Below are 18,571 nucleotides of genomic sequence, written 5' to 3'. Positions count from 1 at the left end.
TTATTTGAAAGCATGCTACATATTCAGCGCATACTTTTTTAAACAGGACACATCTTTCGTGATAATCAAAAGTTTTCATTGAAACATTAAATTAATATGTAGTGATACTTTTACGGTTTCTAAGGGTGAGAGGAGCACTGATTGTTTTTTTTTTTTCCTGCTTGGTTTTTAAACTTTAAAATCCATCATTTGTCCTTTTGTAGTAAGTTGTGATTACTTCTTGTGTCTCTAATATCTGCCACCTTCCTACTTGTAGGACTTGCAGTTTGATTTTATTAGAAGCCTTACCAAAGGAGTATTAAGCAATAGCTAAGACGAAATAAAACTGGAAAAAGCAGCAGTCCTCCCTACTCTGTCCTTTCATGTTCCCAGGTTCCAGTGACCCACGGTCAACCACGGTCAGAAAACATTAAGTGAACAATTCCAAAAATAAACAATTGATAAGCTTTAAACTGCACACCATTCTGAAGAGCATGATGAACTCTCTCGGCCGACGGTTCAGTCCTGTTTGGGAGGGGAGTCACACCTCTGTGCAGTGCGCTCAGTTCCCTGGTCACTTGGTAAGCACCTGGGTTATCTCAGTGACTCTCGCGGTATCAGGGTGCTCATGTTTAAGTCATCCTTATTTTACTTGGTAGCCACCTGAGTTATCACAGCGGCTCTTGCACTATCAGTGTGCTCGTATTTAAGTTGTCCTTATTTTACTTACTGAGGGCCCCAAAGCATGAGAGTGGTGATGCTGGCAATTCAGATACGCCATAGAGAAGCTTTAAATAAGCTTCCTGTGCATAGAAAGGTGAAAATTCTTGACTTAATAAGGGGAAAATATCATATGCCAAGGTTGCTAAGATCTAAGATAAGAATGAATCTTCTATCTGTAAAACTGTGAAGAAGGAAAAAGAAATTTGAGCTAATTTTGCTACCACATTCCTAAACTACCATTAAGGTCTAGGGTATAGGTAAGATGGAAAAGGCATTAAATTTGTACATATGTATTGGGTTGGCCAAAAAGTTCAGTTGGGTTTTTCTGTTACATCTGATAGAAAAACCCAAACAAACTTATTGGCAAACCCAATATTTTGAGAGTAAAGAGACTCCATTCATATAACTTGTTATAGTACACTGCTATAATTATCTATCATTAGTTACTGTTGTCAATCTCTTACTGTGTCTTATTTATCAATTAAACTTTATCGGAGGTATGTGTGTATATCCCCCATACATAAGGGGGGGTGGAGAAGGCAATGGCACCCCACTCCAGTACTCTTGCCTGGAAAATCCCATGGAGGAGGAGCCTGATGGGCTGCAGTCCATGGGGTCACTAAGAGTCGGACATGACTGAGTGACTTCACTTTCACTTTTCACTTTCATGCACTGGAGAAGGAAATGGCAACCCACTCTAGTGTTCTTGCCTGGAGAATCCCAGGGACGGGGGAGCCTGTCTATGGGGTCCGCACAGAGTCGGACACGACTGAAGCACCTTAGCAGCAGCAGCAGATAAGGGGGGATGACTAGTGATAAGGAACACCTCCAAATATATCATGAGTAAGAAGCAAGGAAAAGAACCATAAATATAGTGCAAAGAAGTAAAAACCTGGGGAGGGCTAATAAATACTTCTATATTTGCAGTAAACAATTTCTGGAAATACCTTTAAGAATTTGGTTAACAGCAGATTACTTTTAAGGAGGGATGGGAAGTCTGTTTTCTCCAAATAGGCTGCCCAACACTTTTTCTCACTTCTTACACTATTTGTGTAATAGCAATTAGCAAAACACACTGTGAGGGGAACATCTAAGCTTAGATGCTTTATTGCGTCTCTTTAGGGTGCTCAAAAGCACCTTTTTTCCCTGGTTCTTAACTGTGCTCATATTTGGAAAGAGTTGAGCACACGAAGGACCAGGCCCTCTATTTCCACCTGACTTAGGGTGACTTATTCTCTTGGGGAGAATATCAAAGACATCCTTTCTAAGGAGAATATCAAAAGACAAAGAGAACATTTCAAAGGGTAGAAGGGCATAAATAAAAAAACTATAACAAAGCAGCACTCCTTAGGCTGATGTAGGATGTCTCTAAGTTAAGAAATTAGTTAATACACAGGCAAACTGTAGAGGCCTTGAAATTGAGACTTTACATTTCTGAAAAGTTAAAGAATGGAAGCTGTGTTTCATCTCTGGACAGTGTGCAAGATGTACCAGAAAGACAGAGCTGTGAGGCAGAAGTTTTCAATTAGGGGATGTGTGTCATGTTCAAACATCCCCTTAGAATGTTAGCTCCAAGAGCAAGGAAGCTCGTTGGGTTTGCATCTGTTTATGTCAGGGGCAACTCAATACGATGCTATACAGGCACTAACAGATACCAGACACTAACAGATAATGGACAGTCCATCATGGGGCAGGAAAACCTACAGTAGGTAACAGTAAGAAACAATGAAACAATTTTGAGTTGTTTCGTTTTCCAAAGGATCTGTAAGAACTGATACTTAATTCTATCTTATTTTACCTTTCAAGATAAAAGGAGGCAAACACAATTTAAAGATTTCTAGTTAGGATAAATGGTGGTACCTACTGCTGCTGCTAAGTCGCTTCAGTCCTGTCCGACTCTGTGCGACCCCATAGACGGCAGCCCACCAGGCTCCTCTGTCCCTGGGATTCTCCAGGCAAGAACACTGGAGTTGGGTAAATGATGGTAGAGGAACCTCCCAAAACAACTGCATGTATTAGATAAAATTTGATATTTTACACCTACGTGATATCAATACAAGTACTGGAGAGTTAAATATTTCTACCTAAAATGTAGTCTCTATCATTAATAAAAGTGTCAGTTCAGTTCAGTCACTCAGTCATGTCTGACTCCCTGCGACCCCATGGACTGCAGCACATCAGGCCTCCCTCCAGAGCCTACTCAAACTCACATCCATTGTGTTGGTGAGGCCATCCAACCATTTCATCCTCTGTCGTCCCCTTCTCCTCCTTCAATCTTTCCCAGCATCAGGGTCTTTTCCAATGAGTTGGTTCTTCTTCGCATAAGGTGATCAAAGTATTGGAGTTTCAGCTTCAGCATCAGTCCCTCCAATGAATATTCAGGACTGCTTTCCTTTAGGATGGACTGGTTGGATCTCCTTGCAGTCCAAGGGAATCTCAAAAGTCTTCTCCAATACCGCAGAACGAAAGCATGAATTCTTCGGCGCTCAGCTTTCTTTATAGTCCAACTCTCACATCCATACATGACTAGTATTAAAACCACAGCTTTCACTGGACGGAGCTTTGTTGGCAAAGTAATGCCTCTGCTTTTTTAATATGCTGTCTAGGTTGGTCATAGCTTTTCTTCCAAGGAGCATGTGTCTCTTAATTTCAAGGCTGCAGTCACCATCTGCAGTGATTTTGGAGCCCTAAAATATAAAGTCTGCCAATGTTTCCATGGTTTCCCCATCTATTTGCCATGTAGTGATGGGACCGAATGCCATGATCTTAGTTTTCTGAATCTTGAGTTCTAAGCCAACTTTTTCACTCTCCTCTTTCACTTTCATCAAGAGACTCTTAAAAAAAAAAATAAAAAAAAAAGAGACTCTTTAGTACTTCTTTGCTTTCTGCCATAAGTGTGGTGTCATCTGCATATCTGAGGCTATTGATATTTCTCTCGGCAATCTTGATTCCAGCTTGTGTTTCATCCAGCCCAGCATTTCACATGATGCACTCTGCATATAAGTTAAATAAGCAGGGTGACAATACACAGCCTTGACGTACTCCTTTCTCTATCTGGAACCAGTCTGTTGTTCCATGTCTAGCTCTAACTGTTGCTTCTTGATCTGTATACAGATTTCTCAGGAGGCAGGTCAGGTGGTCTGGTGTTCCCATCTCTTTAAGAATTTTCCACAGTTTGTTGTCATCCACACAGTCAAAGGCTTTGGCATAGTCAATAAGGCAGAAGTAGCTGTTTTTCTGGAACACTCGTGCTTTTTTGCTGATCCCATGGAAGTTGCAATTTGATCTCTGGTTCCTCTGCCTTTTCTAAATCCAGCATGAACATGTGCAAGTTCACGGTTCACGTACTGTTGAAGCCTGGCTTGGAGAATTTTGAGCACTATTTTGCTAGTGTGTGAGATGAGTGCAATTGTGCAGTAGTTTGAACATTCTTTGGCATTGCCTTACTTTGGGATTGGAATGAAAATTGACCCTTTCTAGTCTTGTGGGCACTGCTGAGTTTTCCCAATTTGCTTGCATACTGAGTGCAGCACTTTCACAGCATCATCTTTTAGGATTTGAAATAGCTCAACTGGAATTCCATCACCTGCACTAGCTTTGTTCGTAGTGATGCTTCTTAAGGCCCACTTGACTTCACATTCCAGGATGTCTGGCTTTAAGTGAGTGATCACATTATCATGATTATCTTGGTCATGAAGACCTTTTTTGTACAGTTCTTCTGTGTATTCTTGCCACCTCTTCTTAATATCTTTTGCTTCTGTTAGGTCCACACCATTTCTGCCCTTTATTGTACCCATCTTTGCATGAAATTTTCCTTTGGTATCTAATTTTCATGAAGAGATCTATAGTCTTTCCCATTCTATTGTTTTCCTCTTTCTTTGCATTGATCGCTGAGGAAAGCTTTCTTATCTCTTCTTGCTATTCTCTGGAACTCTGCATTCAAGTGGGTATATCTTTCCTTTTCTCCTTTGCCTTTATTATAGGGGACTAGAATGCAAAAGTAGGAAGTCAAGAGATAACTGGAGTACAGGCAACTTTGGCCTTGGAATACAAAATGAAACAGGTCAAAGGCTAACAGAGTTTTGCCAAGAGAACATACTTGCCATAGAAAACACCCTCTTCCAACGACACAAGAGAAGCCTCTACACAAGGACATCACTAGATGGTCAATACCAAAGTCAGACTGATTATATTCTTTGCAGCCAAAACTGGATAAGCTCTGTACAGTCAACAAAAACAAGACCAAGAGCTGACTGTGACTTAGATCATGAATTCCTTATTGCCAAATTCAGACTTAAATTGAAGAAAGTAGGAAAAACCACTAGACCATTCAGGTATGACCTAAATCAAATCCTTTATGATTATACAGTGGAAGTGACAAATAGATTCAAGGGATTAGATCTGACAGACAGAGTGCCTGAAGAACTATGGACAGAGGTTTGTGACACTGTACAGGAGGGAGTGATCAAGACCATCCCCAAGAAAAAGAAATGCACAAAGGCAAAATGGATGTCTCACGAGGCCTCACAAATAGCTGTGAAAAGAAGAGAAGCAAAAGGCAAAGGAGAAAAGGAAAGATATACCCATTTGAATGCAGACTTCCAATAAAAATCTAAACACTGAAATATGTTTATCCTCCATTCTTTACCATGTATTTCTGGCTGAAATCTCATCCAACATGAAATGGCTTTATCGCTCATACGGAAGCCTGGTCATATCCTCTGCCTCCCAGCACCTTCCAGTGTTTGCCTTGCACTGTGGAAATGTTATGGGGCTTCCACAATGGCTCAGCAAGTCAAGAACCCACCTGCAATGCAGGAGATGCAGGTTCAATCCCTGAATCAGGAAGATCTCCTCGAAGAGGGCATGGCAACCCACTCCAGTATTCTTGCCTGGAGAATCCCATGGACAGAGGAGCCTGGTGGGCTTTGGTCCCTGAAGGCACAAAGAGTCGGACACAACTGAAGTGACTGAGCACATGGAAAATGTTTTATATATACATTTGACAAGGGGATCAGCTATCACTGTCCAACAGAAATGGGCATCCCTCCAGAACGCTTGGCATATCCAATCAGCAAACACAATGTAGCTCTAGAATCTGCCAGATTTCTGCAACTAAATATCTTCCTACCTTACAACTTGCTTAGAAGTCCACCTCTCTCAGCTGGACCATCATCATCTCTCCAAAACTGCTGCCTACCACACTTTGCATTTTTACTAATGAACAATTAAGCCTCCTGCCCATCAAGGATTGAAAGTAAATTCATGTCTGCTCCACCTCCTTATTTTTGCCATGCTTGGCACGCTGCCTGGCATTCAGGCCTGTTTTAAGAAACTTTGTTGAAGATATGAACACATGATGACTGCATGAAGGATTATAGTAACTTCCGGGAGTTTCTCTGCGAGGGAGAGTAATCCAGGTCAAGTTTCCATTGACTGTTCCCTCAGCAGCTATAGAAGGCATTGCTAACTGAGCAAGAACTTTTTTTTCCCCCTCCTGATCCACCTCAGCCTCTTAAATCATTCACCACCAGTCAGTCAAAATCCACCCACAAGATGAAACCCATTTGTTGTCCCTGAACTCTGCCTTCCTTTTTAAGTTCAAATGTATCAGTTTAAAAAGTTTTTCAGGTAAGCCCAGAATAAAAACCTGAAAACACTGATAAGGCCAAAACTAAATCCAGAACTAGGAACTTACATAAAATTGTCTTTCTTTTTGCAGTTTAAAGTTGGTAAAGATACCTAGTGTATTTTGAGCACTGGAGTACTGAATGAAAAAATGTAAAAGAGCTCAGTCTTTCTCCACGATCTTTTTATTGTGTAAGTGCTAAGTGCCTTTAAGGAAAATGTTGCACCACACCAAAGAGATCAACAATGAAGTCTCTCAAGAAAAGTCATCTCTGTTCCCTTTCAAAAAAACCCCTTGGGACTTGCCTCATGGTCCAGCGGCTAAGACTCCAAGCTCCCCCCAGTGCAAGGGACCCACATTCAATCCCTGGTCAGGGAACTAGATCCCACATCCTGCAACTAAGACTGAATATCGTGCATGACGCAACGAAGACCTGGCGCAGCCAAATAAATATTTTTTAAAAATACCTCTCCCGGTTTCTCTTGCCTTACAGATTTCTTTTTCTCAAAATAAAAATAAATACCAAATACCATGGAGTCATTCGTCCATATAGCACACAACTGCATCATAAAAAGTTGTAACAGTTTTTCTAGAAATATTAGTTCACGCAAGATGAACTCCAGAGCTCAACACTATGTACATGTTTTTATTAACTTTATTTTAATATTTTCATTAGATGAGGTTAAAGCATCTTTTTAATGTACTGTGACTTGAATTCCGATCTGATGACATAATTAACTGTTGCGTGATATTTCTAAGCAAGTTTGAAACTATCTGTTAAGAAATTAGAGATCGGAGGACAAACTGTTCACTCTGTCACATATGTGACCAAAAAAGGGGGGGGGATTACATTTCAGATGACAAGTTGCTTTGACTCTTTGTTGTTACATCCTGCCTAAGGAGTGCCTGAACGTGTTAAACAAATACAAACTACTACAAAAATTTAGTAGGCTGCAATATTTTCAAACACTTGGTTTCCATCTTAGATAGGGCCAAGTCTACTGCCTTAAATACAATAAAGTATCACGTAAACTTCAGCTTAAAGGCACATTAAGACCATGTCTTCACAAATATTAAAATAACTGGTCGATGAAGTCTATGTGTTGGGGCGGAAGTAGTAAGTCAAACGAGATGGTCCACGCTGCTATTGACAAAATTGCCAGCTGACTGGAGCTGGGAATTCATAGTCTCATCTCAGAACTAAAATTCTCATGCAGTCTTAGAAAACAAGTCACTTTTACAAATTACTTGGCAATTGGGCATTTCAAAGACAGACTCTCCAACTGCCAGATCAAAAACAAATTACGAGTTATAAAGGATCTGTACACGCTCCTTTTCTAAATTCTGTCCTTCTCTAAACCAATATATACCACAAAGTACACAAACAAAATCTCAACAATATTTTTTAAAAAAGAAAGAAAAAAGGAAAATATAATAACTTGTATCTGTATCATAACAAAGAAATTGCGAGAGGAGTGTGAGCTGGTAATTCTGCCAAAGCTAAATGTATTCCACATGGTTAGTGGCCGGTAAATTCTGAGAAGGGAGAGAAAGTGTGACACGTAGGCCTCACAATGAGCTTAATCTACTAGATCCCCTCTGTAATGACTCTGGATGCGTATTTTAATAGTGATTAAAACATATGGAAATGCACAGAGCCTCGTGTCAGGATGTTTCTCTGGCCTTTAATAACATGTGAACATCCCAGGTCAAACATAACATGACATTAATGGTCTGGAAGCAAAGCGGACCGCCCAAAAGTGGGTTCTAACAGACCTTAGAGATTCCTCTTTTGATGGTTGTGGGATAGACACGGCAGAGTTTGAACACTAACAAGGGTTGTTAAGGTAACACTTCCACCCAATGTGTCAGCATAAAACTACCCATTTCAAAAAAAAAAGATTTTGGAGTATGTTTTATTAAATTGTGAAATGCATGTCCTGGTAAATTTCTGTATAAATCTGATGTACAAATTCCACTGAAAATGTGCCACAGCTGGTAGAATAAATGACTACAATAAATCATTATTAAATAACTGTATATCTTGGTAATGACATAATGCCTAACTGAAAAAAGTATGCAGAAGCGAACATTCAGCGGAAGAAAAGCACTCTGCGCACAGGAAAACAAATTACAAACCTTACCATGCCAACAGTACAGTATGATTCAGTGACTGAACAAGGAAATAAAATTCACATAAATAGTTCTTAAATCTGTGGTGGAATTGTGTTCACTATTTCATCAAACAAGTTGTACGGCAAGGGGTAATGGACTCGGGTTTTTGACGGGAACGCTTGCACCGGCAAAGGGGAACTCTTCTACATACAGCTGCGTCCAATATTTTGCTAGACAATAAAAACATATCCCGGGTATCAATCAGCAAGCCCAGTCTGCCCCGTCTCTGAAGCTTCATAAATATTCCTTTAAAAACAACCTTATTTTCTCACCACCACCCTCTCCTCCATTGAGAACTCCACCCTCCTTCAAAATAAACTTTGAAAACGATACATAGTTACATTCTTTGTGATGTGGGGCAGATGGATCTTTCCAGCAACCCATTACTTTAGATATCACTTGAAATGAATCACTCCAAATGTCCCTCCCTTACTCAGTTCTCCCAGGCCTCCATCTGTCAAAGTGCAGACACTCAGGACCTCTGTCACAAATAAGGAGTCAGTGTGGTTCCAGCCAAGATGAACTCCAACGAAGCGACAGGCCCCACGTGCCTGCTCTCAGCCTGTGACCGCTCCCCCTGCCTCTAGGGAAGGGGGCATTATTCACCAACACTCTCACAACAGAAATACTGTCTTGAGACAAACCCAGTAAAATGGTTCATGTACCAAATATTTCACACAGCCAGTTGGTAAAATCTTTGTCCAAGTCATCACTGCTCACTCTCCTGTTTGTGTTTATACTTTAGTTCACAGCCACTTCGCTTCATAAAATGAAAAGATGTCCCTGAACACCACTTCCACCTGTCCTTTTTCTACGTGCCAAACCTCCAGGAGGCTAAAGTGTTTCTGAATAAGGAACCTCAGCCTTTCCCAGCAACTGTAGGATTTATCCATACATGATTTAGCAAAGCTGCCCCCATCTCAACCAACATGCAAACTGAGTTGTCCAATACAATATAAGGGTAAAGATGGTCTCTATTTTAACCTAGATCAAAATATTTTTTGCAAATATGAATGGAAGGGTCCTTTTCCCCCTGAATTTCATTTTCCATTTGCCTTCAATTTTAAGTACAAAAATAAAAAACCATTCCCTTTTCAATGCATAGCAACTGCTTCACTAAGGTCATTATTAAGTGCATCTACTTTCACTTTTTCACTTTCATGCACTGGAGAAGGAAATGGTAACCCACTCCAGTTTTCTTGCCTGGAGAATCCCAGGGACGGAGGAGCCTGGTGGGCTGACATCTATGGGGTCACGCAGAGTCGGACACGACTGAAGTGACTTAGCAGTAGCAGCAACAGCACTCAAGAAATAGCTGGAGACAGTGGGCCCCACTGTCATGGATTTCTTCCCAGCAAGATATTTCTTCCTTCACCTCCACTTCCAGCCACACAGCCATTCTCTGCATCTCGTCCACACTCAGAGGCAAGCATCCCATCTGTGCTATTGCCTCAAAAGCTGGCACATGCCAGACCAAATAAATAAACCAGTAAAGGAACACCTGACTCTGAGAAGGGGAATATAAACATCGATAAGTTACAAGTGGAAACAACGTGAAATACTTCCAAATAAGCAAAAGTTCAGACAGAGAGAGAGATCAAGACAGCATGAAAAGATACCCGGACCCAAAAGGAGAGGGTAGAAAAGAAGCACAGGTGCAGGGAAAGGAGTCAAGGGAAGATACGGGAGATGGAGGAGACTGTACAGAGTACAGAAAGCAACAGACTACCATACCGGGGTGTGGGACCTAAGTTTCCAGCTACACTGCCCAGGAAAAGGAATCAAAAAAATGAAATGCTGATCATGGCTATGACTACACCTTCAGTACTAGTTATCAAGGGTCACCTACTGATGTCAACTCCATTATTACACAAACAATGGCATGATTTCTCTCTTCCTTCACCACCCCACTTTCCATCTCCCAAGACAAGCCAGTCTACTCCAAGACTTGACATACCAGCTGACTGCTCAGAGCCACCAAACCCACATCCGCAGCCTGTATCACTCTTGTACACCACAGATGCATTCAAGGTGTACATGTACCCCTCCAGGGTAAGGTCTAATAGGAACTTCACACCCAGCAGTTCCTATTAGACTCCTATTAGATTATTTGTGTGGCTCTATGACCCGCTAATACGCTCCTTCTCCAGAACCACCCACCTCAGTAAATGACACCATTGGCCACTGAGTGCTTGGAAAATAATTTTCTCCACGTATGAAGGGCAAAAAAACCCAAAAACCTATTTTATCCTTCCTTCTCTAACCTTTGGGCTTCCCAGGTGGCACTAGTGGGAAAGAAAACACCTGCCAATGTAGGAGACATAAGAGTCATGGGTTCCATCCATGGATTGGGAAGATCCCCTGGAGGTGGGCAGAGGCAACCCACTCCAGTATTCTTGCCTGGAAAATTCCATGACAAGAGAATTCCAGGGACCGGCATGTTGCAGTCCATAGCGTCACACAGATTCAGACACAACTGAAGCGACTTAGCATGCACACACTCTAAATTTTAGAACAAAGATAAACCTCTCTAGGAAGTATGTCCAGATTCGAGTTTTCACGGTGCAGAGAACACCAAGGTCACCTGCCAAATCACCTTGATGTGTGAAAACAAACCTCCAGGATTAGCTCATGAGATGTGCAGAAGACTGTCACAGGGGGAAGCCTTTTATCTCTCAACGAGATGAGACGTTACCTTAAACTGTGAGATTGGTCCCAACTTTACAGTCACTTTTATGTTATTCTACACACATACAAATCTGTGAATTTCTACTCAATAATAAGTTGGGTTTTTTTTTCTCTATTCTATGTGGATAAAAAGTGTCTTTTTGTTAGCAGGATTATTTTATTTCCCCAACCACTCCCCGCTCCTCCTGACATCTATGCAACCTTTTGAGCTATAGTTGAGCTATGCAACCTCCAAATAGCTTCCAGTTTATCTCTCAAATAAATTATCTCTGGACCATCTACTCTCCATTCCTGTGGCCACTACCCCTGTAGAGACTGCCATCTTTTTTGAGGTATATGTGACATACAACATTATATAACACGAAGCCCTTTCCGTTTCTCCTTTCCTGAACCTCCCCTTGCCCTCAGAGATGGCATCTTTCCCTGGACTAGAGTATGTTATCATCCACTCCAACAGCATCCTGTACTTCCTCTCAGCACTTGAAACTACTTAATTTCTATCTTCCCTCTGGGGCAAGAAGCACTATGATGGCAAGAGTTCTTTACACCATATGAAGTGAAGCCAAAGTCACTCAGTCGTGTCCGACTCCTTGTGACCCCAAGGAATTCTCCAGGCCAGAATACTGGAGTGGGTAGCCTTTCCCTTCTCCAGGGGATCTACCCAATCCAGGGATCAAACCCAGGTCTCCCACACTGCAGGCGGATTCTTTACGAGCCGAGCCACCAGGGAAGCTCAAAAACAGAAATGCAGTGTGTTTACACCTATAACCTCAGTGCCTCATACAAACAGATTCAACAAATATTTCTGATTGAATATTCCCAACTTACTAGCCAGGCAAAGTGGAAAAATAGCTCAAGCGGGATTTAAAGTTTTGTTGTACAGCTTTACTGTGATTTTAAATCTCTTGCTGTATGGTACAATATATCGAGGGCTTGTCCTTTTTCAACTAATTACAAAGCAAAACACTGCCTGAAAGATTAAGGCTTCCCAACACCACCGCTCTTCGGCTACCACTAGTACCCATAGCTTATCAAGACACAGATGAACTCAGTTATACCCCGGGGTCTGAGTCCAATAAGCCTTGAGCAATTCCTTGACAACTGTCAAACATAACAGACTTATAATTGTGAGATTCGTCAAAAGCTTGTGGACACTTTTCACACCTAATGTAAGTACCTATGTTCCCAATTTTCCTCAAGCCACTTTCTCCAAACTCACTGCTAACAAGAGCCAATGCAGAGCTTGACCGCATAACTTAAATTTCTTTCAATCTTTATTGAAAGCCTACTATGTTCCTAGTATGACAGTAACACTGGAAAAAAAAAAAAAAATCACGATCCAAGGCCAAAGTGAACTTGTTCTGTGATTTAACAGAAAATGAATTGTACCAATCCATATATAAGGAAATCCTACAAAATACCAAATACTTGACATCTTACCAGGTTCCTTTTGTTCCTTCATAGCTTTAGATTTCAATAATCATTTTATTGAACAAATTACGAACACTAAGCAAGGAGTACTAGTTTTCTACAGCAGCCATAATAAATTACCACAATCTCAGTGACTTAAAACGTAAATTATCTTACTGCTCTGTTGCTCAGCAGTCCAACACAGGTCTCACTGGACTAAAATCAAGGTGCTAGCAGAGTCGCAGGCCATTCAGGAGGTTTGAGAAGATCTATCTTCTGGCTTTTTTCAGCTTCTAAAGGCTGCCTATATTTCCTTGGCTTGGGGCCCCCTTGTTCCATCTCCAAACCAGCCATGCGGAAGCTCTCCAACCTTTCTTCCAGTCATGTCTCTCTGACCACAGCTGAGAAAGGTTCTTTAATGAGTCACGTGATTAAATTGAGTCCACCTGGATAATCGGTTGTTCTCTCCTCATCTCAAGGAGAGATTATTTAACCTTAATCATATCTGCAAAATCCCTTGTATTAAGTAACATATTCAAAAGTTTTTAAGAGCTGGATGTGACTGGGGAAGCATTATTCTGCTTTTATTTTACACAAAAAGCATGCAAAATTTTCAGGTTAATATTTCTCACCTGAGAAGTAATGACCATCTGAACAAGACCCAGTTTCCCCCTCAGTCAGTCTCTCCCATCAGGAACTTTCCATAAGCCTCTTATCCTTCTCCATTAGAGGGCAGACAGAATGAAAACCACAAACACAGAAAACTAACGAATCTGATCACATGGACCACAGCCTTGTCTAACTCAATGAAACTATGAGCCATGCAGTGTAGGGCCACCCAAGACAGACAGGTCATGGTGGAGAGTTATGACAAAACGTGGTCCACTGGACAAGGGAATGGCAAACCACTTCAGTATTCTTACCTTGAGAATCCCATGAACAGTATGAAAAGGCAAAAAGATAGGACACTGAAAGAGGAACTCCCCAGGTCGGTAGGTGCCCAAAATGCTACTGGAGATCAGTGCTACCAGAAAGAATGTAAAGACGGAGCCAAAGCAAAAACACCCAGTTCTGGATGTGACCAGTGATGGAAACAGAGTCCGATGCTGTAAAGAGCAATATTGCATAGGAACCTGGAATGTTACATCCATGAATCAAGGAAAATTGGAAGTGGTCAAACAAGAAATGCCAAGACATCGACATTTTAGGAATCAGCTAACTGAAATGGACTGGAATGGGTGAATTTAACTCAGATGATCGTTATATCTACTACTGTGGGCAAGAATCCCTTAGAAGAAATGGGGTAGCCATCACAGTCAACAAAAGAGTCCGAAGTGCAGTACATGGATCTCAAAACCGACACAATGATCTCTGTTCATTTCCAAGGAAAACCATTCAATATCACAGTAATCCAAGTCTATGCCCCAACCAGTAATGCTAAGGAAGCTGAAGTTGAACAGTTCTATGAAGAGCTACAGGACCTTCTAGAACTAACACCCAAAAAAGATGTCCTTTTCACTATATGGGACTGGAATGCAAAGGTAGGAAGTCAAGAAATACCTGGAGTAACAGGCAAATTTGGCCTTGGAGTACAGAATGAAGCACAACAAAGGCTAATAGAGTTTTGCCAAGAGAATGCACAGGTCATAGCAAACACCCTCTTCCAACAACACAAGAGAAGACTCTACACATGGACATCACCAAATGCTCAATACTGAAATCAGATTGATTATATTCTTTGCAGCCAAAGATGGAGAAGCTCTACAGAGTCAACAAAAACAAGACCAAAAGCTGACTGTGGCTCAGATCATGAACTCCTTATTGCCAAATTCAGCCTTAAATTGAAGAAAGTAGGGAAAACCACTAGACCATTCAGGTATGACCTAAATCAAATCCCTTATGATTATACAGTGGAAGTGACACATAGATTCAAGAGATTAGATCTGATAGACAGAGTGCCTGAAGAACTATGGACAGAGGTTCGTGACACTGTACAGGAGGCAGTTATCAAGACCATCCCCAAGAAAAAAAAGGTAAAATGCTTGTCTGAAGAGTCCGTACAAATAGCTGTGAAAAGAAGAGAAGTGAAAAGCAAAGGAGAAAAGGAAGATATACCCATTTGAATGCAGAGTTCCAAAGAATAGCAAAGAGAGATAAGGAAGCCTTCCTCAGTGATCAATGTAAAGGCATAGAAGAAAATAAAGAGTAGAGATCTTTTCAAGAAAATAAGAGATACCAAGGGAAAATTTCATGCAAAGATAGGCTCAATAAAGGGCAGAAAGAGTATGGACCTAACAGAAGCAGAAGATATTAAGAAGAGGTGGCAAGAATACACAGAAGAGCTATACAAAAAATATCTTCATGACCCAGATAACCACAATGGTAATGATCACTCACCTAAAGCCAGACATCCTGGAATGCAAAGTCAAGTGGGCCTTGGGAAGCATCACTATGAACAAAGCTAGTGGAGATGATGGAATTCAGTTGAGCTATTTCAAATTCTAAAAGATGATGCTGTGAAAGTGCTGCACTCAGTATACAAGCAAACTGGGAAAACTCAGCAGTGGCCACAAGACTAGAAAAGGTCAGACTTCATTCCAATCCCAAAGAAAGGCAATGTCGAAGAATGCTCAAACTACTGCACAATTGCGCTCATCTCACACGCTAGTAAAGTAATGCTCAAAATTCTCCAAGCCAGGCTTCAACAGTACATGAACCGTGAACTTCCACATGTTCAACCTGGATTTAGAAAAGGCAAAGGAACCAGACATCAAATTGCAAACATCCACTGGATCATCAAAAAAGTGGGAGTTCCAGAAAAATATCTCCTCTTGCTTCATTGACTATGCCAAAGCCTTTGACTGTGTGGACCACAACAAACTGTGGAAAATTCTTAAAGAGATGGGAATACCAGACCACCTGACCTGCCACCTGAGAAATCTGTATACAGGTCAAGAAGTAACAATTGGAACTGGACATGGAATAACAGACTGGCTCCAAATCAGCAAAGGAGTATGTCAAGGCTGTATATTGTCACCCTGCTTATTTAACTTCTATGCAGAGTACATCATGAGAAATGCTGGGCTGGATGAAGCCCAAGCTGGAATCAAGATTACTGGGAGAAATATCAATAACCTCAGATATGCAGATGACACCATGCTTATGGCAGAAAGTGAAGAAGAACTAAAGAGCCTCTTGATTAAAGTGAAAGAGGAGAGTGGAAAAGTTGACTTAAGACTCAACATTCAGAAAATGAAGATCATGGCATCCAGTCCCATCACTTCATGGCAAATAGATGGGGAAACAATGCAAACAGTGACAGACTTTATTTTCTTGGGCTCCAAAATCACTGCAGATGGTGACTGCAGCCACGAAATTAAAAGACCTGTATTCCTTGGAAGAAAAGTTATGACCTACCTAGACAGCATATTAAAAAGCAGAGACATTACTTTGCCAACAAAGGTCCATCTAGTCAAAGCTATGGTTTTTCCAGTGGTCGTGTATGGATGTGAAAGTTGAACTATAAAGAAAGCTGAGCACCGAAAAATTGATGCTCTTGAACTGTGGTGTTGGAGAAGACTCTTGAGAGTACCATGGACTGCAAGGAGATTCAACCAGTCCATCCTAAGAATCAGTCCTGAATATTCATTGGAAGGACTGATGCTGAAGCTGAAACGCCAATCCTTTGTCTACCTGATGCGAAGAGCTGACTCATTTGAAAAGACCCTGATGCTGGGAAAGACTGAAGGCAGAAGGAGAAGGGAATGACAGAGGATGAGATGGTTGGATGGCATCACCAATTCAGTGGACATGAGTTTGAGTAAGCTCCAGGAGTTGATGATGGACAGGGAAGCCTGGCATGCTGCAGTCCATGGGGTCGCAAAAAGTCAGACAAGACTGAACGACTGAACTGAAATGAGAATTAATGGCATCTCTGGTGGCTCATATGGTAAATAAAGAATCCACCTGCAATGCAGGAGATTGGGTTGGGAAGATCCCCTGGAGAAGGGAATGGCAACCCACTCCAGTATTCCTGCCTGGAAAATCCATGGACAGAGTCACCTGCAGGGCTACAATCCATGGGGTCGCACAGAGTCAGACATGAGTGAGCAATTAACACATAACACATAAGGAACCATGTATCAATCTTATTTTCACAATCAAAATCTCTGAAGAATCTATTAACTTTACTTACATTCACAGATGTAAGACTTAAATAAACCTTTTTTTTTTTTAATTACTATTTAACTTTTCTTTCATTTAAATGAAAGAGGAAATACTCTAGGGTCAAAGTGTGTGTTTTTGCAATAAACATAGATTCCAGAGGGAATCTGTTCTGATTTTACCTATGATAAACTCCAGGAAACTAATTCATCTTAACGTGGGTTATAACACTTAACTTCATGATAACAGTTTCAGTTCACACCAAAAAGCAATGTACAGAAATGGATCACAGGTTACCACTGCAACAGCTGGCTTGAATCTCATACTTCAGTAAGAAGGAAAATGTGATTTTCATGCAAAAATCTTAGTAATTGGAATTGAGACTTATTTAGTTAATTGCTTTCTAACATTTTGTACTTCATTACGAAAAGTTTTTTTCAGAGAGGAATCTTTAAGTAGCACACCTGAAGCTGTTTTATTCAAGGGTAGTATGTTTTCTGTATATATATTAGAAAGGACTTTAAGAAAAGCATACATGGTTACTTTTAAGACTTCAGGGATAGAAAAACCACCAAACAGGTTTTTTTCCAATTTCTTAATCTCTGAAATCTTATCATTTTGTTAAAATGTAAGGTTTCAAACAGAAAAGGACTGGCCATTTTCAACCTCAATCAGTATTAATGTCCTTCACAATGCATAAGAAGAAAAAAAGAGGAATACTAAATACTGGTTGAAAATAAATTTTTAAGAGAACCTTCATTCATAATCATGCCATTTATACATAATTTAGTTTTATTATTACATATTTTAAATCTGTGAGATCATACCTCAGTCACACTTAAAGCTAGAAGTATGTAAATATCGCAGAGCGGCTCAATTCTTAGAGAAACTCTTATGAGCTAAGAATTTTCTGATTTTTATTTGCAATAAGAATGTATTAATTTTATAATGTAAAAAATCTGTGATAGCTACCAGCTGCAAGTCCATCCACTCCCACAACCTGTGGGGGAAAACGGGACACAAGTTTCCTAACAAAACTCATCTAGGCATGGTGCTAAGTGACCATCTTCATATGAAAAACTAAGGCGTCAAAGGCAAAGGCTACGTAACCTCTCAAGATGACTAGTAATTACCAAAGAACTACAACTGCACTCGCTAGTGACTTGCAGAAAACGTGCTCACTATTGGCTGGAAAGTAAATAGACAAATTGTTGAATAATTTTTGCATCTTCAACCAAAAAAAGGTAATTATGTGAAGGGATGGAAGTGTTAGCTGGCCCGACTGTAGTAATCATTTCACAATACATACATGTATCAAATCATCACACACAGACCTTAAACTTACATGCTAGATGTCAACTAGATTTCAATAAAACTGACAGGGAGGCCTGGCGTGCTGCAACTCATGAGGTCACAAAGAGTTGGACACGACTGAGCGACTGAACTGAACTGAACTAAATACATCCAAGTTTGAGATCTAAATCATGCATTCTCAATCAAGGGAAAACTTATTTTTATATTACTTACTTTATTCTTCTATTTATCTGAGCTACTCTGGTGGCTAAGATGGTAAAGAATCCATATGTAATGCAGGAGACCAGGGTCCATCCCTGGGTCGGGAAGATTTCCTGGAGAAGGGAAGGTTACTCTCTTTAGTACTCTTGCCTGGAGAATTCCATGGACACAGGAACCTGGAGGGCTACAGTCCATGGAGTCACAAAGAGCTGGACACGACTGAGTGACCAACACATAGACCTTAGGTCAAGTCACACATTTATTTATTTTTGATATTACAGTTACCTG

General features: G+C 40.7%; 1 protein-coding gene across 21 annotated transcripts in view; it reads right to left on the bottom strand.

Annotated features, from left to right (window-relative positions):
• Window positions 1-18,571, bottom strand: part of BNC2 (basonuclin zinc finger protein 2) — a 486,409-nt gene that overhangs the window by 349,961 nt on the left and 117,877 nt on the right. For 11 of the 21 annotated variants that reach the window (XM_055577981.1, XM_055577985.1, XM_055577991.1 and 8 more), the window contains exon 2: window positions 5,510-5,637. The exons of 5 other annotated variants lie outside the window; for them this stretch is intronic. In XM_055577981.1, the coding sequence (XP_055433956.1) occupies window positions 5,510-5,608 (99 nt within the window). In that variant the 5' untranslated portion in view covers window positions 5,609-5,637. Of the gene's footprint in view, window positions 1-5,509; window positions 5,664-12,781; window positions 13,024-18,571 lie in introns of those variants that run through there. 5 more of the 21 variants (XR_008713500.1, XM_055577979.1, XM_055577977.1 and 2 more) reach the window with 5 other exon arrangements.

This window comes from Bubalus kerabau, chromosome 4, assembly GCF_029407905.1.
Source record: "Bubalus kerabau isolate K-KA32 ecotype Philippines breed swamp buffalo chromosome 4, PCC_UOA_SB_1v2, whole genome shotgun sequence".
NCBI lineage: Eukaryota > Metazoa > Chordata > Mammalia > Artiodactyla > Bovidae > Bubalus > Bubalus kerabau.
This window is presented reverse-complemented; position numbering and strand designations above follow the sequence as displayed.